General features: G+C 41.9%; 1 protein-coding gene across 1 annotated transcript; it reads left to right on the top strand.

The window, feature by feature from the left end:
* Positions 1-27,261, top strand: LOC137348118 (all-trans-retinol 13,14-reductase-like). Its single transcript, XM_068013349.1, has 12 exons — positions 1-210; positions 1,307-1,489; positions 4,292-4,533; positions 7,820-8,021; positions 15,233-15,430; positions 15,526-15,645; positions 17,153-17,291; positions 21,012-21,121; positions 23,214-23,380; positions 23,633-23,792; positions 25,936-26,083; positions 26,522-27,261. The coding sequence occupies exons 1-11, from the start codon at positions 42-44 to the stop codon at positions 26,079-26,081; spliced, it is 1,836 nt and encodes a 611-aa protein (XP_067869450.1). The 5' UTR covers positions 1-41; the 3' UTR covers positions 26,082-26,083; positions 26,522-27,261.

The raw sequence follows: 27,261 nt of genomic DNA, 5'->3' as shown, positions 1-27,261 counted from the left end.
AGTAACACGCTCTTCAGTGAGAGTGGTCGAGGCCGGAGAAGATGTGGTTGTACGCGGTGCTGCTGTTGTTTTTGTATTTTATAGTTCGAGTTTATCGCCGAATTTTCCAGCGTTCATCTCCAAGTCCAAACCCTTTTGCCACAGACACCAGGAGACCGCCGGAGCCTCTAGTGACCGATCAGGAAGCGAGGAAGAGGGTTATCAACAAAGGTGTTACGAGTTGTTGCACTAGAAAAGCGGCTCAAAGTTCACGTTCCTGCAACATTAGCCGTTCAGTTGCTGTTAATTCCGAGTAGGGTTAATGTGCCTAAAATGGTCGGGCGTGACACTTGTTTAGAAGCTTATGTTAAGACCTAAACCAGCTACATTAATAACTGTTTCATGCAGGTAAAACAGCAACCCACCCCGCCCATCTAAATCTGAGAACTTAACAATGTATATGTTCCTAAAAGAAAATCCATAGCTTCATGTCTGTTAGGCATCAAGTAATTTTCTGTGTTGCACAAATCAACAGTTACAAAGAAGTCATAGAAATAACAGCACCGGTCTATGTTACACCTCTTTAGATTCTTTTGCAAGTATCTTGCAGAGTATAAATTCTTGTATTTTACAGGATCCTGAAAAGAAATTACAAGGGTTAGAATTCCAGTTGCTTACCCCCAAATAGTTTTTTTAGATACATCTTGTGAGCAAAATTAAAGTTGTAATATTTGTAGTTTTCCATGAGAGGGAGAAGAGCATTGGAGTATAAAAATGGCACTTCCTGAACTTTTTTTCTCTGCTGGTCTCCATCCAGTACTATGGATCTTCAATCTTGCACTGTGTCTGGCAAACTTGTTTTAGAAAAGCATTTATTACTTTATAGTTATACAGCACAGAAACAGGCCATTTGGCCCACTGTGTCTGTGCTGGCCATCTAACACCTAACTATTCTAATCCCATTTTCCAGCACTTGGCCTGTAGCCTTGCATGCTATGATGTTTCAAGTGTTCATCTAAATACTTCTTAAATGTTGTGAGGGTTCCTGCCTCTACCACCTCTTCAGGCAGTGCGTTCCAGATTCCAACCACCCTCTAGGTGAAACATTTTTTCCTCAAAACCCCTCTAAACCTCCTGCCCCTTACCTTAAATCTATGCCCCCTGGTTATTGACCCTTCCGCTAAGGGAAAAAGTTTCTTCCTATCTAACCTATCAATGCCCCTCATAATTTACTTGGAATCTGTCTTAGAGTGGATCTTTGTGTATATGGCTACTAACTTTTTTCGTGGTCTTCATTACTTCAAAATGTCTTTGTGACCTTGTTCAGGCTTTACTGCAGATAAGGTGCCTGAAAACCTGGATGCCATAGTGATTGGCAGTGGAATTGGAGGACTTGCAACAGCAGCAATATTGGCAAAAGCTGGCAAGCGTGTCCTGGTGCTGGAACAGCATAGCCAGGCGGGAGGATGTTGTCACACGTTTATTAAAAAAGGTTTTGAGTTTGATGTTGGTAAGAGCTTTAGTTTTAAAATTTACTTCTTAAAAAAAATAATCTGTGTGATAGATTTAAATCCTTTTCTCCTCTTTCATTTTGGGTTTCTCAACAATGGTGATCCCTCAACTAATAACATTTGTGTGTTCTTGGTTGCTGATTTGGGAAGCACCAAAGTCATGAAACAGCTGGGTATTTTTCTTATAAAGCCTAGTTATAAAGGAGAGAGTACTGTACATTATAGAAAAAAAACTTGCATATATACAACCCCCTAATCATATTCTGGAGTAGTCTCAAAATACTTTGCAACCGATGAATTACTTTGAAGTCCGGCCACTGTTGAGGCCAACATGGCAGCCAATTGTGTGCAGCAACATCCCATAAATAACTGAGGTGAATGACCAGTTTTTTTTTTGTGGTGTTTGTCCAGGGAGCACAGTGACGAGGTTATCAAGAGAGGTCTCAGCTCTCCTTTGAATAGTGCTGTGCGAACATTTGCATCCATCGGCACTACTGGAATAGGCAGGCAGGTTTGAGGTCGAGTGCAAAAGACAATGCATCTAACAATTCGGCACTCTCCTGAGGTATCAGCCTAGATTATATGCTCAAATTCTGGAGTGGGACTTGAACCCATAGATTTCTGTCTCAGAGGCAAATATGCAACTTGTTGAGTGAAGCTCACATTCTATTGCATGTATTCCTGTGTACTCTGCCGTTGTTTAATGGGTACAGTCTGATAAATGAGATTTTATTTCTGCCTGAATTCCTGCTAAAGTTTAAAATGAAATTGTAGCAAACTAATCTGAAAAATTAGTTTCATATTTATTCCCGGTCGATGCCAACAGTCCTTCAAGACCATGTTGATGAGGACTAAAGAATACTTCAATCTGTCTTGTTGTCAATGGCAGCAAAGCACTAATGCAGGTTAACATGATGGCATATAAGACACACCCAGGCTGCTGTTCTTGGCCCAAATCTCCATGGGAAGGGCTTCCCTGACCAATTTGAGATATCCAGGACAAAGGTGTGAGGTGGAAAAAAGGGAAGTGGTTGCAGGGGAGAAGATTCTAACTTGCACTAGTCTGTCAGTAGAGTGAGGTTGGCCTCATGGAGTGTATGCCTCTTCCTCAGTCTCTTCTCCTAAGGATATGGCAGCTAGTGATGATTAATCCTTGTATGCAACATTTGACTCTTACATCTAGAATACCAAGGTGGCTGATGTGGTGCAAGCTGCTTTGTGTTCACTCTTCCGTTGTGCTGAAGGGTGACACTAATCATGTAGCTGATGGGGAAACTGGGGCATTGGTACAGCAGCTGCTGGAAGAGCTGACATGTCGGCCAGATATGAGAAAATGCTCTAATGTTTCAAGGGTTCAGTCCCTATCATAACTGGGCTACAGAGAGACAAACAGTTACTGTTGAAGCTTCTCATCTCCATTGTTTAATGAGGTATGGGTTCTATCCATAGTCTGATGAGGAGATGGTGGCAGTTCAATCTCACATTTGGTTGGTTGTTCTGCTTACTATGCAGTTCTTGAGTGCCATGTATCCACTGTCCGCCTAGGGAGGATTCAAACCCGTGCTTGTCAATTTGTCTAATAACCAACGAGTGATTATTTTCTTGGTTCAGGTTGGGGCAAAAGGTAAGTAGGTTGCCTTTGGAATTGAGATGGCTTCAAGAGGAGTTGCCTGGCAATAGAATTTCGGAGCCAATTTAACCGTCTGTGACAGACTCAGTAAACTGGTACTTGAGTCAGGCAGATCCACAGTACCACAGGGCACTGTTCATAATTCACCAGCAAGCCAGGCTCAGTAATAAAACTTTAACCATAGACCTGTTTTTTGGGACCAGGATTCTTTCCATTTAGCTACAGATAACCCTGTAAGCCAATACTTTCATAAGTTGAGTGGTCCTGATTGGACAAGCAATGGGACATTTACACTTGCTCTGTGCAAGTCAGCTGTGCAGTTATACCTGGTAAAATGCAAGCCGTTCTCCTGAGCACACTTGTGTTGGTTGTGCGAACCTTGCCCTAAGCTTCCTGAATTTTGCTGCTTTGTGTATGATGGAAAAAGGTAATAGTAATGAAACTGTGCCTTTATAATACTTAATGTATTTGCCATTTTATTCTAATCTTAATAGTCTTTCATTTATAGCATATGTGAGTATATTGTGTGGGGAATTGATTAGTGTATCAAACCACTGTGCTTGCTAAGTGCACAGCCAGCATACAAGATTTTGGCCACATTGAAGAAGGCAGAAGTTCAGCATTGCTCTGCAAGACAGAGGATAAAATGAATTAGGGGAGCCTCCCAGGAATACCTTCATATACTTGAGCAGTGTCCAGTTGTGTAGCACCGTCTGAAAAGGCTTGCAACAACTTGTTTTATATAGTGCCTTTAAGATATAAAACATCACAGGACTTTTATCAGTCAAAATTTGACACCAAGTCACATAAGGAGATATTAGGTCAGATGACCAAAAGCTTGGTCAAAGAGATAGTTTTTAAGGAGCATCCTAGAAAAAAAAGAGGTAGCGAGGTGGAGAAGTTTAGGGAGAGAATTCCAGAGCTTAGGGCCGAGGCAACTGAAGGTGCAGCCACCAAAGATGGAGCGATTAATATTGGGGATGCTCAAGATGTCAGAATTAGCAAAATGCAGATATATTGACAATTGAGCTGCCTTTCCTCTTGGCTGAACGAGAGCAGAAACTAATATAAATAAATTGTGTGGATTGTGATCTCCATACATGACCATAAATATTGAGTCTCATTCTTGAGAGAATGTACCATTTATAGTATCCACTTTGCACTATTTCAGGAATTCATTACATAGGGGATCTCTATGAAAGATCCTTTCTGAGGACATTAGTAGACCAGATTTCAGATGGCCAACTGGAATGGGTGAAAATGGATGACCTTTTTGACAATGTAATCCTGGGAGACAGTCAGACCTGGCGTACATATCCACTGTATAGTGGGAAGCAAAATTATCAAAATGGTTTGAAGACACTGTTTCCTGAGGAAAAAGAAGCTATCGATAAATTCCTGGAGCTTGTAAAGGTGATTTTTTTTTAAAATAAATAAATGTGATTGAAGCATTTAGAATCGTAGAATTATAGATTTCTTACAGCACAGAAGAAGACCATTCAGCCCATTGAGTCCTTGCCTGCTCTGGAAGAGCCAATTAGCTAGTCCCACACCATGGCCCCTTTCCCCCATTGCACTGCAGTTTCTTTTCCCATCAGGTCCTTATCGAATTCTCTTTTGAAAGCCATGATTGAATATGTCTCCACCACCTTTCAGGCACTGCATTCCGGATCCTGACCACTCGCTGCGTAAAGAAGTTTTTCCTCATGTCGTCTTTGGTTCTTTTGCCAATCACTTTAAATCTATGTCCTCTGGTTCTCAACTCTTATGCCAACGGGAACAATTTCTCTTATCTACTCTGTCTAGACCCCTCATGATTTTGAATAGTTCTATCAAATCTTCTCTGAACCTTCTCTTCTGTAAGGACAACAGCCCCAGCTTCTCCAATCTATCCACATAACTGAAGTCCTTAATCACTGGAACCATTCTTATAAATCTTTTCTGCACCCTCTGTAAAGCCTACACATCCTTTCTAAAGTGCAGCGCCCAGAATTGAGGCTTTGGTTCTCTGGCCAGCGGAAAAGCCCCTGGGAAGGACGGGATTGACATAGGATGAGTATAAAATGGGTGGTTGTTGGTCGGCACAGACTCAGTGGGCCGAAGGGCCTGTTTCAGTGCTGTATCTCTCTATGTCTAAACTAGTGTTTTATAAAGGTTCATTATAACTTTAATGAAAGGTCATTTGTCCTGAAATATTGGGCTGGATTTTCCGTCCCTACCGGAATGATAGCCCTGCTGGCCAGCATGTCGGTTACCCGGCTCCATCCTACCTCCGGCCCATCTTTGTAGAAGCGGAATAAAGGTGGGTGCGCAGGACTATTTGCCCTCATGCGGTGGGTAGCCATCACTGCTCATTAAGAGCCAATTGGGGCCAATTAAAGGAGGCCAAATTTTCCAGTTGGCCTCCAGGTTCCTGGAGGCAGCCTCCCAGTGGCAGGCCTAGAGTAGCTCCCTGTCTGCCAGGGTGCAGGAGCAGCCTCAGGCTACCCCATAGAGGGGTTTCCCCATGCCCCCCGCAAACATCCCCATACAGTGGTGGCCTGGCTACAAAAGCCATTTTTTAATTAAAGATGTAAAAAAATTGGAGAGGGCATCTCCATCTTGAAGTGCCCTCTCTCTTACTTACCTTCCATTGCAGTCTGCTGTTCCTTTCAAGCTGAAAGGCCTCTGATTGGCCCTCCAGCTTTGAGAGCACACCTGCTGTCCTTTAATTAGATGGTGAACCTGTTTACAGGCCAATTAAGGGGGCACCTCTGTGAAAATCATGATGAGTGACTATTTGTCTCCCCCCTCCCTCCACCCCCCCCCCCCCCCCCCGAGGGGTGAGTTTCACACCCGGAAACAGTCCCAGCCTCTGTTTCCCTACCCCAGATGGAAAATCCTGCCCGCTAACTCTGCTTTTCTCTCCACAGATGCTACCTGAGTATTACCAACATTTTCTGTTTTTATTTCATCATAACCGCCTTGCTTCTGTGTTCTATGCCTCTATAAAGCTCAGCATCCTATATGCCTTTTTAACCACTTTCTCAGCCTGTCCTGCTACCTTCAATGATTGTGCACATACACCTCCAAGTCTTTCTGCTCCTGCACCCCATTTCGAATTGTACCCTTTAGGTTACATTGCCTCTCCTCATTCTTCCTACCAAAATGTATTACTTCACCTTTCTCTGCACTAAATTGCATCTGCCACATGGCTGCCCATTCCAATGCCTTTGTTCAAATAGCAGGCAGAGTAATGTCATAGGAACATGTTAAGTCATCCATGGATATTGCCAACTGTAATTTCTAGGCAAAGTAATTGTTTATTTGGAAGTAGTGTTCATTTTTGTGCACTACTAATGCTTGGTGCAATATAAATATCTTTTTTGAATGAATGGAACTTTTTGCACTGGGAAAATTATTCGGGTTACTTCACAGGTTTGGGAGGTATGAATTGGACCCTGGTGGTAAAATTAATGTATTGCCAGTCTGTCAACTAACATGAAACTTGTCCAACTGAGTAGTATTCTTGCAGCTCCACTGCGTTTGTCAAAGTGTAGCTTTGTTGTCCCCATTGTATCTGTCTCTCCAGCTCAGTGAGCAATAATTAGGATCAGTTCAATTAGGTGCGGATGTTGAAATAATTATTTTAATTGTAGCCTCTTAAATGACTTTTGCCTGTGGCAGAAAAAAATTGAGTAGTCTTTTTTTTTGTATATATTAACTGTGACAAATTTTGTTTTGAGTTAACTTGGTATTACCTACTTTAATTCCTTGACAGTGGTTTTTAACCCTTTATGTACGAACAGAAATCCTAGCCCATCCTAACTTGATATGTTGTTACAATCAATCAGAATGTTTGAAATGTCCCAAGGGAGTAGCCAAGCCAAAAAATTCAAATACAAAACAGCCTCTGATTTGTTCGAGAATGTGTTTTGTAGGTTTCTTGGAATTTAAGAACAGTTGTTTAAATTCTGCTTGGGCCCAATTGATTGTTTTGAATAATGGCCCCCTTTCCCCTCTCTTTCAAAACTCTCATCCCTCCCCCCAAGTAAAAACATTTGTGTTTCCAACTACCACCCCGTCTCGAACCTTCCTTTTCTCCCTGAAGGCTTCAAATGCATTGTTGCCTCCCAGTTCCATGTCTGTCACTCAGAATTCCATGTTTGAACCCCTCCAGTTCAGCTTCTGCTCTACCCACAGCACAGGTTCCTCTTGGCCAAAGTCATTAATAACCTCCTCTGTAACTGGTGAATTACCCTATGATGCAGTGTTTGAGATAATCCCATGTTAATGTCCATTGTATGACTTGTTGGGACTGTTACTGCAAGGTCCACTTCTATCAGGACTTGGCAAGCACATGCCCAACTTCTCATATCCGATTATCTGTCACCTCCAGCGTGCTCCCAGGATCTATCCTCGGTCACTTCCTCATTTACCTGTTGCCCCTTTCGCATTTGGCCCTTACAAAATGAAAGAGAGAGGCTTTCATCTCGTGCATATAGACTGGATTCAAGTAATATCCTAAACCAGAGTTGTTCAATATCAGTAATATAGAAAATAAATGTTTTACATAGGACAGCCTCATGGAAGCCATTATAAATGATAACCAGATCTGAGAACAGATGGGAACAATTGTGGACTTCCTCTGTTTTGTGATACATGTGCAGGGGACTTTTGTTCTCTGTACTTCTGACTCACATTTGCTGTTTTATTCTAGATGACCTCAAAAAAAGCACTGTCGTTGGTAATAATTAAAATGATCCCTCTTCAACTGGCTAGATTCCTCATAAAGACTGGCATCATCCACTGGTTCACATCAGTTTTCAAGCTGGCATCAATCCCACTTTCAGATGTGGTTAACAAGCTGACAAAAAATAAAGACCTTCGAACAGTCATGTGCTATACCTGTGGGAATTATGGTAATGTACTTTAATTATGTCAGTTTACAATGCTTTTGACTCATGGAGGAAGTAGAAAATTTAATTTCAACTTGCTTTTCTTGGTGCATTTGATTCTGATGATCGTAGCTACAGCTCTCACTTGATTTTTGGGTTTTCAGACGTGATAGGGAGAGGGATAAGAAAGGAGGGGAAGTGGCAAATTTGCTCAAGGAAACTATTACAGCTGTGAGGGAGGATATGTTGGGAGGCTCATCAAATGAGGCCATATGGATTGAGCTAAGGAACAAAAAAGGGGCAATCACCGTGCTGGGATTGTGCTATAGACCCCCAAACAGTCAGAGGGAGATAGAAGAGCCAATATGTAGGCAAATGTCTGAAGTGCAAGAACATTAGGGGATTTTAATTACTCCAGTATTAACTGGTATAGTTTTAGTGTGAAAGGAATTGAGGGAGCAGAATTCTTGAGGTGCATTCAGGAGAGCTTTTTTGTCCAGTATGTAGCAAGTCCAACAAGAGAGGGTGCAGTTTTAGACTTAGTTTTAGGCAATGAAGATGGGCAGGTGGAAGGAGTGGCAGTGGGAGAGCATTTTGGTAGTAGTGATTATAATTCAGTCAGTTTTAATATAAGTATGGAAAAGGACCGCGATAGAACAGGAGTTAGCGTTCTCAATTGGGGCAAGGCCAATTTTACTAAATTGAGAAGTGATTTAGTGAAAGTGGACTGGAAACAGATACTTGAAGGTAAATCAGTGTTAGAACAGTGGGAGGCATTCAAAGGGGAGATTCCAGGGGTTCAGAGTAAACATGTTCCCACAAAGAAATAGGGTGAGATGGCCAAATCTAGAGCCCCATGGATGTCAAGGAGCGTACATTGTAAGATAAGGCAGAAAGGGAAAGCCTGTGTCCAACACAGAAAACTCAATACTACAGAAAGCCGAAAGGAGTATAGAAAGTGGAGGGGTGAAATCAAAAAGGAAATTAGGAAAGCAAAGAGAGGACATGAAAGAATATTGGCAAGCAAAATCCAAAGATGTTTTATCAATAAGAGTAAGGGGATAACTAAGGAGAGAGTACGGCCCATAAAAAACCAAAAAGGTAGCTTACGTGCAGGAGCAGAAGATATTGGTATGGTTCTTAATGAATACTTTGCGTCTGTCTTCACAAAAGAGGGGGACGATGCAGATATTGTAGTTAAGGCGGAGGAGTGTGAAGTATTGGATGTGATAAACATAGGGAGAGAGTAAGTATTAATGGGATTAGCATCCTTGAAAGTTGACAAATCACCAGGGCCAGATGAAATGTACCCCAAGCTGTTAAAAGAAGCAAGAGAGGAAATAACAGAGGGTCTGACCATCATTTTCCAGTCCTCACTGGATACAGGTGCGGTGCCGGAGGGTTGGAGAATTGCAAACATTAAACACTGTTTAAAAAGGGAGCGAAGGAGAGACCAAATAATTACAGGCCAGTCAGTCTAACCTCAGTAGTAGGCAAATTATTGGAATCTATTCTGAGAGACAGGATAAACTGTCACTGAGAAAGGCACAGGTTAATCAAGGATAGTCAGCATGGATTTGTTAAGGGAAGATCTTGTTTGACCAACTTGATAGAATTTTTTGAAGAAGTAACAAGGAAAATAGATGACGGTAGTGCAGTTCATGTGGTCTACATGGATTTTAGCAAGGCTTTTGACAAGGTCCCACATGGCAGACTGGTTTTTAAAAAAAAATAAAATAAAATCCCATGGGATCCAGGGAAATGCAGCAAGGTGGATACAAAATTTGGCTCAGTGGCAGGAAACAAAGGTTAATTGTTGACGGCTGTTTTAGCGACTGGAGGGCTGTTTCCAGTGGCATTCCACGGCTCTGTACTGGGTCCCCTGTTTTTTGCGGTGTATATTAACAATTTGGACATAAATTTAGAGGGCATGATCAAAAAGTTTGCGGACGACACAAGGATTGGCCATGTGGTTGATAGTGAGGAGGATAGCTGTAGGCTGCAGGAAGATATTGATGGTCTGGTCAGATGGGCAGAAAAGTGGCAAATGGCATTCAAATTCATTTGAGGAAGTCAAACAAGGCAAAGGAATACACAATTAATGGGAAAATACTGAAGTGTAGAGGAAGTAAGGGACCTTGGAGTGAATGTCCACAGATCCCTGAAGGTAGCAGGACAGGTTGATAAGGTGGTTAAAAAGGCATATGGAATCCTTTCCTTTATTAGCCGAGCTATAGAATACAAGAACCGGGAGGTTATGCTGGAACTGCATGACTCATTGGTTAGGCCACAACTTGAGTGCTGTGTGCAATTCTGGTCACCTCATTACAGAAAGGATGTATTTTCACTAGAGAGGGTACAGAGGAGATTTATGAGGATGTTGCCAGGACTGGAAAAATGCAGCTATGACGAAAGATTGGATAGGCTGGGGTTGTTCTCCTTGGAACAGAGAAGGCTGAGGGGAGATCTGATTGAAATGTACAAAATTTTGAGGGGCCTGGATAGAGTGGAGGTGAAGGGTCTATTCACCTTAGCAGAGAGGTCAGTGTCAAGGGGGCATAGGTTTAAATTGATTGGTAGAAAAATTAGAGGGGAGGTGAGAAAAAAACTTTTCACCCAGAGGATGGTGATGGTCTGGAACTCACTGCCTGAAAGAGTAGTTGAGGCAGAGACCCTCAACTCATTCAAAAGGAGTCTGGATATGCACCTCCAGTGCCGTAAGCTGCAGGGCTTTGGATCAAATGCTGGAAGGTGGGATTAGAATAGGTGGATCAGTTTTCGGCCGACACAGACATGATGGGCCAAGTGGCCTCTTTCTGTGCCTTAAACTTTCTATGATTCTATTCTATGATTCTCATGCTGAAGTTTGTGAAATACCTGTGTTACACTTCAGTCCAAAGCACTGAAACTTTAGCACTAACTGGCAATAACATTTTATTACAGCAATATGCTTTTTCTTTTAGAATAATTTAAAAGTACTAGCTGTTGAAATAGACTCACTGTAGCTTTGTGTTGAGCTCAACACTGAAGCCAGGGACTGCTGGGCATGGCATTTTGCACACATTCAGAACTAAGTGTTGGAATATTGAATTCTCCAAGAATTCTAAACTTAAATTACATTTCTCAATGATAACCACTACTTAGAATTCCATATTTTTTTCCAGAATTTTCCAGGGAGTATGGCTGGCATTGCTAATTGGTTGTCAGAAATTAATTACCACAAAGCAGAAAGGAGAGCCAGTGTTTTTACATTTCCATCAATTTGGCAGAGAGCTGAGATTTCTGTTTCAGGTGATATGTAAATTTCTGCTAAATTGTTAACGTATTGCGTGAAAGAGTGGCGGAAGCAGATTTCAAAAGGGAATTGGATATACACTTTTTTGAAAAAAGAAAAATATTCAGGGTTGTGGGGAAAGAGCAGGGTATAGGGACTAATGTATCTTCAGAGCACTAGCACAAATACAGTGGGCCAAATGGCCTCATTTTGTGAGGTATGATTCTATGACTAATTGAGGTCTTGGTGCAATGGGGTATGTCCGTCATGAAAAGCAAACATTCAGCACTCAGTATTAATCAGGACAGCCAGTAGTGCATCAGCAGCAGATAATCAGGCAATTCACCATCACCAAATGTCAACACCAGGATACGTGTTGCTCCAAACAGGTACGTGGTGGCAACAAGTAGTTCTGGGTTGAAGAGAAAAGCAGTTGATGGGGCAGTGCAGTTTGGTTCAGTGACTGAAGTTTGATTTTCATTTTGGGCTGCTTAACTGTAAAGAGGTCTTTTTTTTTTCCTTGTTGTCGTAAAGTACTGTTTAATGGGGTAATTTCTATGTCTTGAAGATGATGGGTCATCCCATCTTCTCCCTAAGAAGTGTTTTCATACCACATGTCATTACCCTGCTATATGTGATGGGTAAACAAATGAGAAAGCAAATAGATTGCCAACTTGCAATCTCTTGCTTTTGTGAGTTGAAGCTTATCTTCTATGTGCAGAGCTTCTTCTTTCTAATTATCTCTGACTTGGAGTCCTTGGAACTCATTATAATTCTGCTAAATTATTATTCACTGTATAAACATAGTTCACTACCTTTATCACTGAGCAGTCAAATGACTCATGAGGCAATGCATTCGCCTTGGATTGGAATGTGTCAGAGGTGGGGTGGGAGTAAATCAAGCAAACTATAATGCTGCTGTGATTTTTTTTTAGAGATACAGCAGTGAAACAGGCCCTTTGGCCCACCGAGTCTGTGCCGACCAACAACCACCCATTTATACTAACCCTACAGTAATCCCATATTCCCTACCACCTGCCTACACTAGGGGCAATTTACAATGGCCAATTTACCTATCAACCTGCAAGTCTTTGGCTGTGGGAGGAAACCGGAGCACCCGGCGAAAACCCACTCGGTCACAGGGAGAACTTGCAAACTCCACACATGCAGTACCCAGAATCGAACCCGGGTCCCTGGAGCTGTGAGGCTGCGGTGCTAACCACTGCGGATTTTCTTAAATTTAAATTTGTTTAGCTACTAATTACACATTTATTATATTATGCAAATGTTAACATCTATTCCATTCATTTATTGTGCACAAGCTTAAAGGATTGTGTAAGTTCTTAATTGGACTGCTTATCATTTGGATCAGAAGTTTGAGTGTAACCTGCCTACCTTGGTCTGGTGACGTGCACGATGGGCCCCTTTCTGATGCTGTCTTGGTCTTGTATCATGTGATATGGGTCTAATGCACAATGACCTGGAAATTGCCTGCATTTTAGCTTTTGCTTACCTAACCTTGTTCCCAAACTCCTTTGGCTCTGTGCTTGGTCTCTGCTGTACCTACGTAGCACATGTACCTTTTACTCGGGACGTGTGGGGTGCATGATGCACTCCGAATGCCACACCATTGGGAACAGTGCCTCTTACTGTGCTGTGTGAACCTGTTCCCACACAGCTGATCTTGCATGATAATGAAGTGGTCCCTGTGTTTCGTGCTGGGACCGTCATGGGGGAGGGTAAGCCCTGGATGTCAGTACTAGCAGTTACTGAAGGGCTACTGGCCATCCTTGAAGCACTGCTTTTTATAAATATAAAGCTGACAGGCACAATGTTCCTTTTTTTTTAAGAATTGACCATTGGGACGCGGGGATAATCAGAGAGTCATAGAAGTGTCACGGCACAGAAGGAAGCCATGTGACCCATCGAGTCCATGCCGGCTCTCTGTAGAGCAATCCAGTCAGTCCCACTCACCTGCTCTATTCTCATAGTCCTGCAAGTTTATTTCCCTCAAGTGCCCATCCAATCTCATTTTGAAATCATTGATCATCTCCACTTCCACCACCCTCATAGGCAGCGAGTTCCAGGTCGTTGCCACTCGCTGTATTTAAAAAAAAAAAATTCTTCCTCACGTACCTGCTGCATCTCTTGCCCAAAACCTTAAATTGGTATCCCTTCGTCCTTGGACCATCAGCTAATGGGAACAGCTTATCTTTGGCTACCTTATCTAAGCCTGTCATAATCTTGTACACCTCTATCAAATCTCCCCTTAAACTCCTTTGCTCTAAGGAGAGCAACCCCAGCTTCTCCAACCTAACCTTGTGGCTAAAATCCCTCATCCCTGGAACCATTCTAGTAAATCTCCTCTGCGCACTCTCACATCCTTCCTAAAGTGTGGTGATCAGGACTGGATGCAATGCTCTATTTGTGGCCTAACCAGGCTTGTCCTAATACAAGGAGAGAGCTGACCAGGAGTAATTTTTTTTTTTAAAGTGAGCGTTCCTTGACTTGCATATTGGAAACTGGCACTCGATGTCTGGTCTGCTGTTCAAAAGCTGCAACTGCATAATTAATAGAAATTTGGGCTAGCCCAGGCCTCGCGCTACTTATAGTTTAATTCTCAACTGGACCTGCACCCATGCTCAGCATTTGTTGGACCCTATTTAGATTTCTGACATAAACATTCAATAATTAACTTATATGGGTTTGTGTTGGAAAGTTTAGCTGAGGTCAAAGATCAGCTATGACTTTATTGAATGGTGGAGCAGCCTTGAGGGCCGAATGTCCTATTCCTGCTCCTATTTCTAATGTTCTTAATATAAATACGTAATCCTGCCTACTCTGTTAGAATTCTCCTTCATAAAATATATATTCACAAACAGACTTTCAACTTAATTTAGTTTGACCATCTCATAATAAATGTAATTCCTCTCTCCCACTGAAGTTTAGAAGAGTGAGAGGCAACTTGATTGAAACATCTAAAATTCTTAAGAGGTCTTGAAAGGGTGGATGTGGAAAGGAGGTTTCCTCTTCTGGGAGAATCTAGAACTAGGGGTCACTTCTTTAAAAATAAGGGTCACCCATTTAAGGCAGAGATGAGAAGTTTTTTCTCTGAGGGTCGTGAGTCTTTGAAACTCTCTTCCTCAAAAGGCGGTGGAAGCAGAGTCTTTGAATATTTTTAAGACAGAGGTAGATAGATTCTTGATAAGCAAGGGGGTGAAAGGTTATTTGGGGTAAGCGGGAATGTGGAGTTGACGTTACAATCAGATCAGCCATGATCTTGTTGAATGGTGGAGCAGGCTCAAGGGGCTGAGTGGCCTACTCCTAATTCCTATGTTCGTATTTCCCCATATGTATCTTGAGTGAAAACTCCTTAACCTAAACTCACTGGGAATTTGTTACCTGAGTCTGACTTGATTATCTTTGTAACTATAACTTAATTTTGTTTAATTTTTGTTTTAATAAAATAAACTTCAGAATAAATTTATCTTTATAGAACTGTCTCCAGGTAATTAATTTATTAAGGGAGATTTGAGGAAAGTTGCCTTCATGTATTTCATCTCATTTTTGATGTGCGTCTCTTGCTGTTATTGCCTGAACCTGCAATGTGACTAGCCTTCCATCAGTGGGTTCCCAGAATCTAGCTTTCTGCTGTGATTAGTCTGCCTCTCCCTTGGTCCCTCACCACTTTGACTCGTTCTGGACGTTTATGGTTTTATTTATTCTGCCACTGCTCAATGTTACATCGGCAATGAGACCTTGTCTCATGTCTTTGTAAATGTCCCTTTTATTGATGCTCAATCTAGCTCTAAAAAGGTAGGTTCAAAAACTTTGGTGAAACATACATTTGCATTTTAGTAAATAGTTTGTATTTTGCATACAGCGGCCTTACTCGAATTGGAATTTAGTGAGTCCTCCATTCGCACTGCCCTCTTGTTTCAGATGTGTTTTCTTTCGCCAGGAGTCATGCCGAAAGATGCCAGCTTTGTGATGCATGCCTTAGTTGTCCAGCACTACCAGAATGGCGCATGGTACCCGAAAGGAGGGGCCAGTGAGATTGCCTTTCACATCATCCCAGTTATTAAGAAAAGTGGAGGAGATGTCCTTATGCGGGCACCTGTCCAACATATATTAATAAATGAAGATGGTCAGGCCTGCGGTAAGTGTGAATTAAGTGTTTTCATTGGTTTAAGAGTTCAGAGATAATAGTGCATTTGCTTTAATTGTTGTCACGTTTTCCCCCTTTCTTGCTAGGTGTGACAGTGAAGAAGGGTGAGGAAGAAATAAACCTGTTTGCTCCTGTTGTGATTTCCGACGCTGGAATATTTAATACCTATGAACGACTGCTACCTCATGAATTGCAAAGTAAACCAGGTGTGTGGATATCGGAATGTTTTTTCCACGGAATATAAAGAGTACAAGCAAACATAACAGTTTAAACCATGTAACTCATGGTTGACTACGTCACAATCTACGGCTTGAGTCTTCCTCACTTATGGGATTAAATAATGATGAGTTCTTCCTTTTTTGGTATATCTGTGATCTGTGACATACTATTTTCCTTCCTTCCCTGCCATGTTTTCATGGGCTAGCAGTATCTGTTTGACAGAAACAGCAGTATAACAGTTAGTAAGCCAGCAAGTATGCAGACGATTAATTTGATTTGCTTTTGGGTTTTTGACCCTATCATTATTATTCTAAGGTTATTATTCTAACCTTGTGTTTATTTTTAAAATATGTAATTGAAGTGACTAAGTTTCAAAACGTGCATTATTATGGTCTAATACGGGAAAGACTGAGTACTTCATTGTGTTCAATGTCCACACCCATCAATTATTTCTTCAATTATGTACTTTCAGCAGGCCACTCAGCAGTATACTGCACAGAAGTGAAGTTTTCCATTTGAGGTTGAGGTTGCCAAACTGCTGATCTAACTGGGGCTAATTGAGTAATTGCAATGATGACCGTCAGCTGGACTCTTCTGTCCTTCTTGCTAGCTGGAGGCGCATATCAGAAGAAAAGCAGCCTATTCGAGAAGTCATCTCTATTTTGAATAAAAGAAAATGATTGTGATATAGGAGACTAATAGTAGCTTTAATTTTACCATTCTCTGTTTAAAACCTATTTTCAACTCAGCCTTTTTATCTAAAGGAACGTAGAATTCCAAACGCGAATGCTTAAACAGCGCTCCCTGCATGACGGGCAATGACTGGAAACTGAGGGATTGGGGAGAGGGGAATTAGTATCTGACTGCTGTTGTACCTTTGTCGTGGTCCTAGCAGCAGGAAGACATGGCCAGAGATGGCTGTGAGCAGAGTGGGAAGAATGGGAGATGCTGTTGGAGCCTCGCAGCTGGGCAGGAAGACAGGGTGGAAGAAGTTCCAGAAGCCTCGCAGCTCTTCACAAATTTTAACCTTTCGGCATTTTATTACAAGAATGATTAACACACCCCTGCCAACATGGAAGGGAAATTGTGGCTGAAGCGTGATGTTGGCGCGGGTAGGTTGCCTGCCCTCTGGGTTATGTCAATGGAGATGGGAGAAGAAAAATTTATGGTGCAGGGAAGCCTTTTCTCAGTGAAAGATACTAAGGCTGCATGATGGCAATTGGGAGAACAGCTTCCATTTTTCATTTCCCTTCTTCAGGTAGCGCTCCATCTCCAGTTGATCAGTAACAGGACTGCAGAGCAATTCTTCAGCTGACCGCGAGAATGCACAAGATTAATCTTAGAATTTCTATGATTTTTTTGGACGATTATGTTAGTCCAGACTTTCATAGATTATTCTTCTTTACATTTATGCTGATATTCAAGAGCATGAAAGTAATTGCTTCAACAATAAATGGTTAACGATAGTTATTGATCATTCTGTTGGCCCCACAGCGATCCAGGCTCAGCTGAACATGGTGCGACATGGAATAGGCGGATTCAGCGTATTTGTTGGTCTTAATGGCTCAAAGGAAGAGTTGAAGTTGAAAGCAGCAAATTACTGGTTTTTTCAAGAGAATAACCTTGACGAGCTGTAAGTCTGTATAGAGCTTTAAACTTGGCAACTTAACATCCAGTGAATGAGAACTCGCCTTTATTTCGTTGCGTTCAATTTTGTAAAATAACATGATTGCAATGCTCCAAAGTATTACACTGTCTTCTACTGTCGGGCTGTCTCTCTCGTTGTTTTAATCACATTTTTTTGTTTCCTTCTCCTATTAATGCTTGCATCTATTATCTCTCCTTGTTATTTGTTTTTATACTTTCCAAACCTGCGGACTTTACCACCTAGAAGGACAAAAGCAGCAGGCACGTGGAAATACCACCTCCTGCAAGTTCCCCGACAAGTCAACCACCATCCTGACCTGGAAATATATCTCTCTTTCTTCATCATTGCTGGGTCAAAACACTAGAACTCCTTACCCAACAGCACTGTGGGTGTACCGACACCACACAGACTGCAACAGTTCAAGAAGGTGACTCAAAACCACCTTGAGTGCAATTCGGGATGAGCAATAAATGCTGGTCTTGCCAGTGACACATGCATCCCTTGAACAAATTTTTTTTTAAATTCTCCAATTTCTTCTTCTTTTACCAAATATGCTTGGCAAACTTGACTGAGCTTTTCTCTACAATTCCTCTCCCCTGTTTGTTGTAAGTTCGAATGTGGAATTGAAACTGGATTGCTGTTAGTGCAGGAAATGCCTAACTTTCAAAGTTCAACAGCCTGGGGTAGTGTTTGTATATTGACAGTCACAAGTCATTAATGTATGCCAGTATTCTTGTGTAGCTACAAAAAGGAAGAAATTATGAAAACTAGCCCATCAACATGACTTTTGAATTTTTTTAATGGCTTCCAGCGATTTACTTGAAATCTGGAATGCATGCTCTCATTCGACATTCTTTTCATTTTTCTCTACTCTAGGCTTGCAAGTTCAATTTCTAGAGGATTCATCATGACCACCCAATCAAGCAGCCATTCTTTTTTCCTATCTCTAATATTTTTATAACTCCTAGATGAAAGTGTTTGAAGAAAATCGGGGGTAGGGGTGGGAGCTCGCAATTTTTTTTAATGCAGTAATGATTTTTCTCCCTCATAATAGCGTCTAGGAGGTTAAAGCATTTAGGAGGTGAAATTGCTCTACACCAGCAGTGAGAAATGGGCTTGCAGTGAAACATCAGCCAATTTTTTTTCAGCAGGCCCAATCTTCTTTCCACAGAGGTTCACAGAATGATAGTTCAAACTCTTGTTTGGAGACTCGTTTCCTCGTCTCATTTACTTGAATTGAAGTTAAAAATCTTGGCAATATCTTCCATCAGTGGAAAATTAAAACTGGCTGGGTGAAAAATCAGCTGCCAATTTGTGCTGCTGGCATACACCAGCTTCATCCATAGTTACTAGTAACTTTCTATCTTAACCTCAAGCAAAGCTTCCATTCCAGGTATCACCAATAGTACTGAAGGTACTCGTCACCATAGTATCACTGTTGGTCCCTGTCTAACTGTCTGTTTGTCTCTTTCCCCTCATTTTCCTCCCACCCCTTCCACTGCTGGTACTATAAGTCCCCGTGCACCACATACCATTTTCACGCTAATGACTGACAGGTGACCAACTCTTGCGTCTTTGTCCATTATATAATTGGACCCTGCATGACAGAGTGGAGTCCAGCACAATCACCAATCAACTGAAAACTAAGAGTGACGGGCAGCATATGGAGCTTGCTTTCCTTGGACATCAGCAGTGGGAAATCAGTCATGTAAAACCACCTTATTAGTAGCCACTAGAAACTATGCTAGTGCAGTTCAGATCTTCAACTTCTGGAATCTAGAACTCTATCTCCTAAAAGGCTGTGCATACTGTGTCAATTGAAGCTCTCAAGACTGCGTGATTCTTGTGCAAGGGTATCAAGGGATACAACGCAAAGGTGGTTAAATGGAGTTGAGATGCAGATCAGTCATGATCTAATTGAATGATGGAACAGATTTGAGGGACTGAATGGGCTACTTCTGTTCCTACGTTCCTAACTTTTTCATTTCCCTCCTCTCCTATGAGAAAACACATTGGCAGAATCCATTGGGAGCAGCTTCATAACTTGTGCTCCAGAACTAGCCGCACCCCTAGCCAAGCTGTTCCAGTACAGTTAGAACACTGGCATCTACCCAGCAATATGGAAAATTGCCCAGGTATGTCCTGTACACAAAATGCAGGACAAATCCAACCCAGCCAATTACCGCTCTATCAGCCTTCTCCCAATCATCAGCAAAGTGATGGAAGGGGTCGTCAACCGTGCCATCAAGTGGCACTTGCTCAGCAGTAACCTGCTCACTGATTCCCTGTTTGGGTTCTACCAGGGCCACTCAGCTCCTGACCTCATTGCAGCCTTGGTCCAACATGGACAAAAGAGCTGTACTCAAGAGGTGAGGTGAAAGTGACTGCCATTAACATCAAGGCAGCATTTGACCAAATATGGCATCAAGGAGCCTGGCAAAACTGGAGTCCATGGGAATCGGGGGGAAAACTCTCTGCTGGTTGGAGTCATACAGAGCACAAAGGAATATGGTTGTGGTTGTTGGTCAATCATTTCAGTCCCAGGACTTCACTGCAGGAGTTCCTCAGGGTCGTGTCCTAGGCCCAACCATCTTTAGCTGCTTCATCAATGATCTTCCTTCAATCATAAGGTCAGAAGTGGGGATGTTCGCTGATTGTGCAATGTTCAGCACCATTCACAACTCCTCGGATATTGAAGCAGCCCATGCCCATATGCAGCAAGATCTGAAGGACATCCAGCCTTGGGCTGATAAGTGGCAAGTAACATTTGTGCCACAAGTGCAAGACAGTGACCATCTCAAACAAGAGAAAATCTAGCCATCTCCCATTGACATTCAATAGCATTACCATCGCTGAATCTCCCACTATCAACATCCTGAGGGTCACCATTGACCAGAAACTGAAGTGAACCAGCCACATAAATACCGCGGCTACAAGAGCAGGTCAGAGGCTGGGAATTCTGTGGTGAGTAACTCGCCTCCTGTTTCCCCAAAGCCTGTCCACTATCTGCAAGGTACAAGTCAGGAGTGTGATGGAATACTCTCCACTTGCCACAGCTCCAAAAACACTCAAGAAGCTAGACATCATCAAGGACCAAGCAGTCCACGTGATTGGTACCCCATCACCTTCAACATTTGCTCCTCCACCACCGACTCACAGTGGCAGCAGTGTGTACCATCTACAAGATGCACTGCAGCAACTCACCAAGGCTCCTTCGACAGCACCTTCCAAATCAGTGACCTCTACCATCTAGAAGGAGAAGGGCAGCAGGCACATGGGAACAACAACATCTGCAAGTTCCCCTCCAAGCCACACACTATTCTGACTTGGAACTATATTGCTGTTCCTTTACTGTCGCTGGGTTAATATCCTGTAACGCCCTTCCTGACAGCACTGATATACCTACACCCCAAGGACTGCAGCAGTTCAAGAAGGCAGCTCACCACCACCTTCTCAAGGCAATTAGGGATGGACAATAAATGCTGGTCTAGCCAGTGATGCCTAATCCCCCTGAATGGGAAGAAAAACACTCCAAGTAATTTGGTTTAATGTGTTTTGAAATGTCCAGATAGATAGAAAGAAGGAAAGAAAAAAAAAAAAATCTTGCATTCATATATTGAAATGATAAGGTGCTGTGTAAATTCTTCTAAGTTGCTTTATTGAACAAATTTAGTTTTGTTTTTGAACACTTCGGTGCTATTTCAGGTTCAAGAAATACTTCACACTCAACAAAGAAGATGTCACCAAAGAGTGTCCTATAATGTTTGTCTCCTTTCCATCAGCTAAGGATCCAACTTGGGATGACCGATATGCAGGTAAACAGCAGCAGATCTATAACTAAAATTTAAAACTAATGTTGCATGGTACTTTTCAGTCCCCAGTAGCTCATTTAGTAAAAGTAAGATGCAACTGAGCCAATATAGACTAGATGATCCCAGGCTCTATTGTGCCAAATTAGTGAACCTCAGTTTGTCATTAGAAGTGCCAAAATTGACCTCTGGATACCCCTGAGCTAGGGAGGGAAAATCAGCCAGGGTCTTGCTCCTGATTGCTATCCATGAGCCCATGTTGGAAAGTGTGCACATACAGGGCTGAAATTAATACTTCTGCCCCCGTAATTGGCGGCAGACAAAAACAATGGCGGAAACGCGTCGCGGAGCCGGCGGTATAGTAAGTGCAGTGGCTCATTTAAATAGCCGGGGTGGACTGCCTGCTTCCCCCCACCCACCCCCAAATGACGTGCAAGCTGTCCGTTATGGCATTAACTGCCTGTGTGCGGGCGCTAACACCATTTATAAAGGGCTTCGAGCCCTTCCATTCAATTTAAATACTTTAAAGGTAAATTTAATTTAAAAAATTTAAATCCATTTACATTGCCCTTCTCCCACCTCCACCCCCCCCCCCCCAAAACCATAAATTAATTAATTGCCCTCTTTCTCCCCCCCACCAAAGTTCATAAACTTTACACCATCCCCTATGCCAGTGATATTATTTTGACCCCGCTCCCACCTTCCCCCGCATTGAGAAACTGTCTTTTTCCCCCCTTCTCGCCTGTGTTCTGCCTCTGTTCCGCCTCTGTTCCCGGCATGAATATCTCATCGGGACTGACAGGAGCATGAAGGTAATTAATTTGATTATTTACATTTATTTAAATTGGGCTCCCGTCGCCAAGTGGCAGGGGGCTGCCACAAGGCCTCACCGCCTCTGGCAATATCGGGCCGGGCCTTCCTGGCTTCGAGGTCTGTGGTAGGCCTCTCCCGGAGGCATTTTCATGCCACCCCCACCACGACACCCAATGTCGGGGGTTCTGTAAAATTCGCCCCATAGACTTTGGATCAGAACAGGATTGGGCTCTGTTGTGCTGCCACTGTCATGATTAGCTACTATATTGATGCTTACACATGAAGGGTAACCACTTGGACAAGGTATCCAAAGAGTAATTGGCATCCATGGAAGCATATCTCAGCTAGAGTCAAGGGTAACAATAGGGAGAAAATTGGAACCGACAGGTAAATTCTTGCTATTTTAAAATAAATGCCAAATTTCCCATTATAACAGAGACTTCTCATGAACACAACCTTGGAAGATTATACAGTAGTATCTTCTCCAACCCCGTGAAAGACTTTGGACTTAACCAAGGCAACAGCACATATGTCCTCAAGTGTTCGACTACAGGTTCATAGTGTAAACAAGATCATCACCAATGACAATTTGCTTAAAAATGAGAATATTTCTTTTTTTAAAATTCATTCATTCATGGGATGTGGGCATCGCTGGCTAGGCCAGCATTTCTTGCCCATCCCTAATTGCCCTTGAGAAGGTGGTGGTAAGCTGCCTTCTTGAACTGCTGCTGTCCATGTGAGGTAGGTACACCCACAGTGCTGTTGGGAAGGGAGTTCCAGGATTTTGACCCAGCGACAATGAAGGAATGGCGATATAGTTCCAAGTCAGGATGGTGTGTGGTTTGGAGGGGAACTTGCAGGTGGTGTTCCCGTGCATTTGCTGCCCTTGTCCTACTAGTTGATAGAGGTCGCGGGTTTGGAAGGCACTGTCTAAGGAGCCATGGTGTATTGCTGCAGTGCATCTTGTAGATGGTACGTACTGCTGCCACTGTGCGTCAGTGGTGGAGGGAGTGAATGTTTGTGGATGGGATGCCAATCAAGTGGGCTGCTTTGGCCTGGATGGTGTCAAGCTTCTTGAGTGTTGTTGGAGCTGCACCCATCCAGGCAAGTGGAGAATATTCCATCACACTCCTGACTTATGCCTTGTCGATAGTGACAGGCTTTGGGGGAGTCAGGAGGTAAGTTACTCGCTGCAGGATTCCTAGCCTCTGACCTGCTCTTGTAGATGTTTACTACAGTGAGATTTGTATTTGAAGGGATGGTAATTTAAATTCTTAATATTTAGGGAAGTCTAGTATGATAATTGTGACATTGACACGCTATGAGTGGTTTGAGGATTGGAAGGATGAACGTGTGAAGAAGAGAGGGGAAGAATATGAAAATTTAAAAATGGGTATTGCCAGAAGATTGATCGACCAAGTTACTGCGTATTTTCCACAACTCAAAGACCGGGTAAGTTTTCCTGGCATCAGGTACGTAATGAAATAGCTTATGTACAGTAACAAAATACATAATAAATGACAGTCTTGTTCATTATTATGTTGTGAGAAGTTACATTATACATTGAACTCTATATTGCAATAAAAATTAAATGGCTGGAGTGCTTGTTGTAAGTTTACAATTGTTAGTGACTACTGCAAAAATCATTTCTATTTTCAGTTTCTTTTGACTAACTTGACTTGTTTGTGGCTGAATGCTCTCCAGATCGAGTACATTAAGGTTGGGTCTCCACTTTCAAATCAGTTCTACATAGCTGCATCACGTGGAGAAATATATGGTGTCAGTCATGATGTGTCGCGTTTTGCAGCAGAAGCTATTGCCACCTTTAGAGCAAAAACACCAGTCAAGAACCTTTACCTAACAGGTATGCTGCCTTAAGTCAAGCAATAAAAAGAACTTGGAATCCAAAACCGAGGCTGAAAGCTTTTTTATGGAATGTATGACTCTCCCCCAGGTACAGCATTAAATTGTCAGCAATAGGACAATTAACTGAAATATTTGACTGCGGGAGAGGCTAGTGGAGGGAAACAGTTAGTCCAAAGTCAAAAGTGAGGACTTCTGTCAGGCGTGAGGAGGATGGAAGGGGGCAGTGATTAAAGTAACTAATGGTCTTAAAAGGAAAAGTACAATTTCAATCATAAACGAGTGTGAGTGCAGCAAAAGTGCATCCTTGCTAAGACAGCCAATGCATTTTGTAACGTCACTTGATTATAAAAGGTGACAGCTTCAAAGTCTTAGTTGCAGGCAATAGTTAGATGGGAAGTTGCAAGCCAAAGAGTTGTAATTTAATGAAGAGGTTAAAATAAATGGATTGGACTAGTAACCATTGAATTCCCTGTTTACTGTAATTTTGAGCAGGATTTGGAATTTGTCCAATTTATCATTAATAAAATTCATAAATTTAAATTGAATATGTTAGGGAAATTACTGTGGCCTTGAAATTATGCTGTGGAATATATTGGGTACAAACACTGAATGCATTCATCTGAAATTCCCATCTCCCCACCCCCAATTTTAGCTAAGGCATTACCCATTTATCGCAAAACATAATTTCAAAACCTGTATGATTTGCAAATTAATCAAGGATTAGGGATTTTTTTTTTTTTAGATTTAGAGATACAGCACTGAAACAGGCCCTTCGGCCCACCAAGTCTGTGCCGACCATTAACCACCATTTATACTAATCCTACACTAATCCCATATTTCTAACACATCCTCGTCTGTCCCTATATTCCCCTACCATCTACCTATACTAGGGGCAATTTATAATGGACAATTTACCTATCAACCTGTAAGTCTTTTGGATCAATAGCATTTTTAGGTACACTGTCAAGCAATCTTCAAATGGATCAAATCACGTTAACATAAAAATGTGTTGAAATGCTACACGTCGTTATTGTGTAAGTGATCCTCGTCCAACTAAAAAGGCCTCTGAAGAGGCGGTGGCGTAGTGACAATGTCTCAGGACTTGTAATCCAGAGCCCAGGCTAATGTTCTGGGGGCATGGGTTCGAATCCCACCACGGCAGATGGTGACATTTGAATTCAATAAATAAATCTGGAATTATTTTTTTTTAAAAAAGGCAAGTCTAACGATCACCCATCTGGTTCACTAATGTCCTTGAGGGAGGAAAATCTGCTGTCCTTACCTGGTCTGGCCTACATGTGACTCCAGATCCACAGCAATGTGGTTGATTCTTAAAATGCCCTCTGAACTGGCCTAGCAAGCCACTCTGTTCAAGGGCAATTAGAGATGGGCAATAAATGCTGGCCCTGCCAGCGATGCCCACATCCCACAAAAAAACAAATAAAAAAAATAAAATTACAAACCAGCTAGAAGTAGCAATTCTAAAATATAGTCCAAAGCTTCTGGTAGGTGGAATCATAGAGAACTGTAACACAGTGGTTATAATTACTATTCTAATGATCAGGAATATGAGCTTAAATCCCACCACAGCAGTTAATAAGTTAATTCAGTTAACAAATAAAAAAAAAAACAGGAATTAAAAAGCTAGTAACAGCAATGGTGACAATGTAACTATTGGATTGTTTTTTTTTTAAAAAAACCATCTGGTTCACTGACAGCCTTTAGGGAAGAAAATTTGCCATCCTTACCCAGTCTGGCCTGTATATGACTTCAGACCTATAGCAATATGATTGACACTTATTTGCCCTCTAAAATGACCTAGCAAACCACTCGGTTAAGAGCAATAAATGGGCAATAAATGCAGGCCTCGTCGCTGTGGACCCCATCCTATGAGCCAGATGTTTCCGCATTTGAGCAACTGCACATGCACAAATACTGATACTCAAAGTAAAAAAACTCGATCTCCTATACCATCACAAGACTGTTCCATTAAACCATTCACTTAAGCACCAAAGCTTGTTTTGCATTGTAGTGAGACAACTGAAATGAAAGGGAGTGTAAATTTAGAAATGGGAAAAGGCTATTCCTGTGCATACTATTGTGTAAACCTTTCCACTGCCTCTTCCCCCTTATGATTCCAGGCCAAGATGTATTTTCCTGTGGGTTTTTGGGAGCCATCCATGGAGGCCTTCTTTGTGCATCAGCAGTTCTTCATCGCAATCTGTACAAAGACATCATGAACCTTAAGAAGAAAATTAAAAATACCAAAGTCAAGAAGGAAGCTTAACAGTGGGTTGTTAAGGTTTTTATTCTTATTGGTTTTGTGATTAAAGAAACTGGTTCACAATGTACAGTAGAGACAGAGGTATCTGATCTATTTGTTGGGTGCAAAATTTTGCCACTTAGACAAGAGCTAATATAAAGTGGCTTTTCAGAACTCCATAATCATTTATATCAGAAATCTGGTTCTATTAGCAGTGTGTACACAGTAGATCTTTTAATCCACATTATCCAACATACCCAACCTGTGAAATCGCTGTGTTGTCAGCTTCAGAATCAAATTTGCAATCTAACTTGTTAATATTGTGATTATAAAGAGCAATGATTCATGAACTAAGTTGATCAGAAAATTAATCTTGGAGAATGAAGAATTAAGTGTGATATTTTGCATAATGGTTTTCTAAGTGGACAGTTGTATCATGCCATGCCCTGTACTTCTTCCAAAAGTGATAATGAAGAGGGTGAAAGAGGTGTGCTGAGTACAAAGGTGGGCCATGCAACTGAAAATTGGAACAGAAAGAGAAAATGTTGAAAACGTGCTGCAGATCAGTCAGCACCTGTGGAAAGAACAGACAAATTAAAGTTTCAAGTATAACTTTTCATCGGCACTGAAAACTGCCCTGGATTGAAGAGGCAATCCAAAATGTGATCTTTTTACAATGTTACTAAATGCAATGTATTAAGTTGGGGGGGGTTCATAAGGATCTAATTGTAAATGATCCAAAATATGTTGTTCCTTCTGGCAAACTGTTCTTTAATAGTCATTGTTAAACAATGAAATACTCTATAACTGACTTTGGTAACGTTATTTGAGCTTGCTTTAAGAATGAACTTTCATGTAGTAAGCTGCATGCGGAACAATATCTGGCAATGGTGACAAGAGGAAAAACTTTTTAACGCATTGAGTGGTTAGGATCTATAATGCACCACCTGCGAGTGTGCTGGAGGCAGATACAATTGGGGCTTACAACAGGGAATTGGGTAAGCACCTGAAGAGAGAAGGTTTGCAGGGCTATGGGGAAAGGGGAGTGGGATGATGTGATTTGATTTTGCAGAGAGCCAGTATGGACCCGATGGGCCTTTGTTCTGTAACTATTCTGATTCTATGAATTGACTAGAAAAAGGGCACAAGGCGAATTACTTTCTAAAAGGAACAGGCTATTTTTCACTGTTTCTAAGAGTCTGTT

This window comes from Heterodontus francisci, chromosome 33 (genome assembly GCF_036365525.1).
Source record: "Heterodontus francisci isolate sHetFra1 chromosome 33, sHetFra1.hap1, whole genome shotgun sequence".
NCBI classification, from domain to species: Eukaryota; Metazoa; Chordata; class Chondrichthyes; order Heterodontiformes; family Heterodontidae; genus Heterodontus; species Heterodontus francisci.
This window is presented reverse-complemented; position numbering and strand designations above follow the sequence as displayed.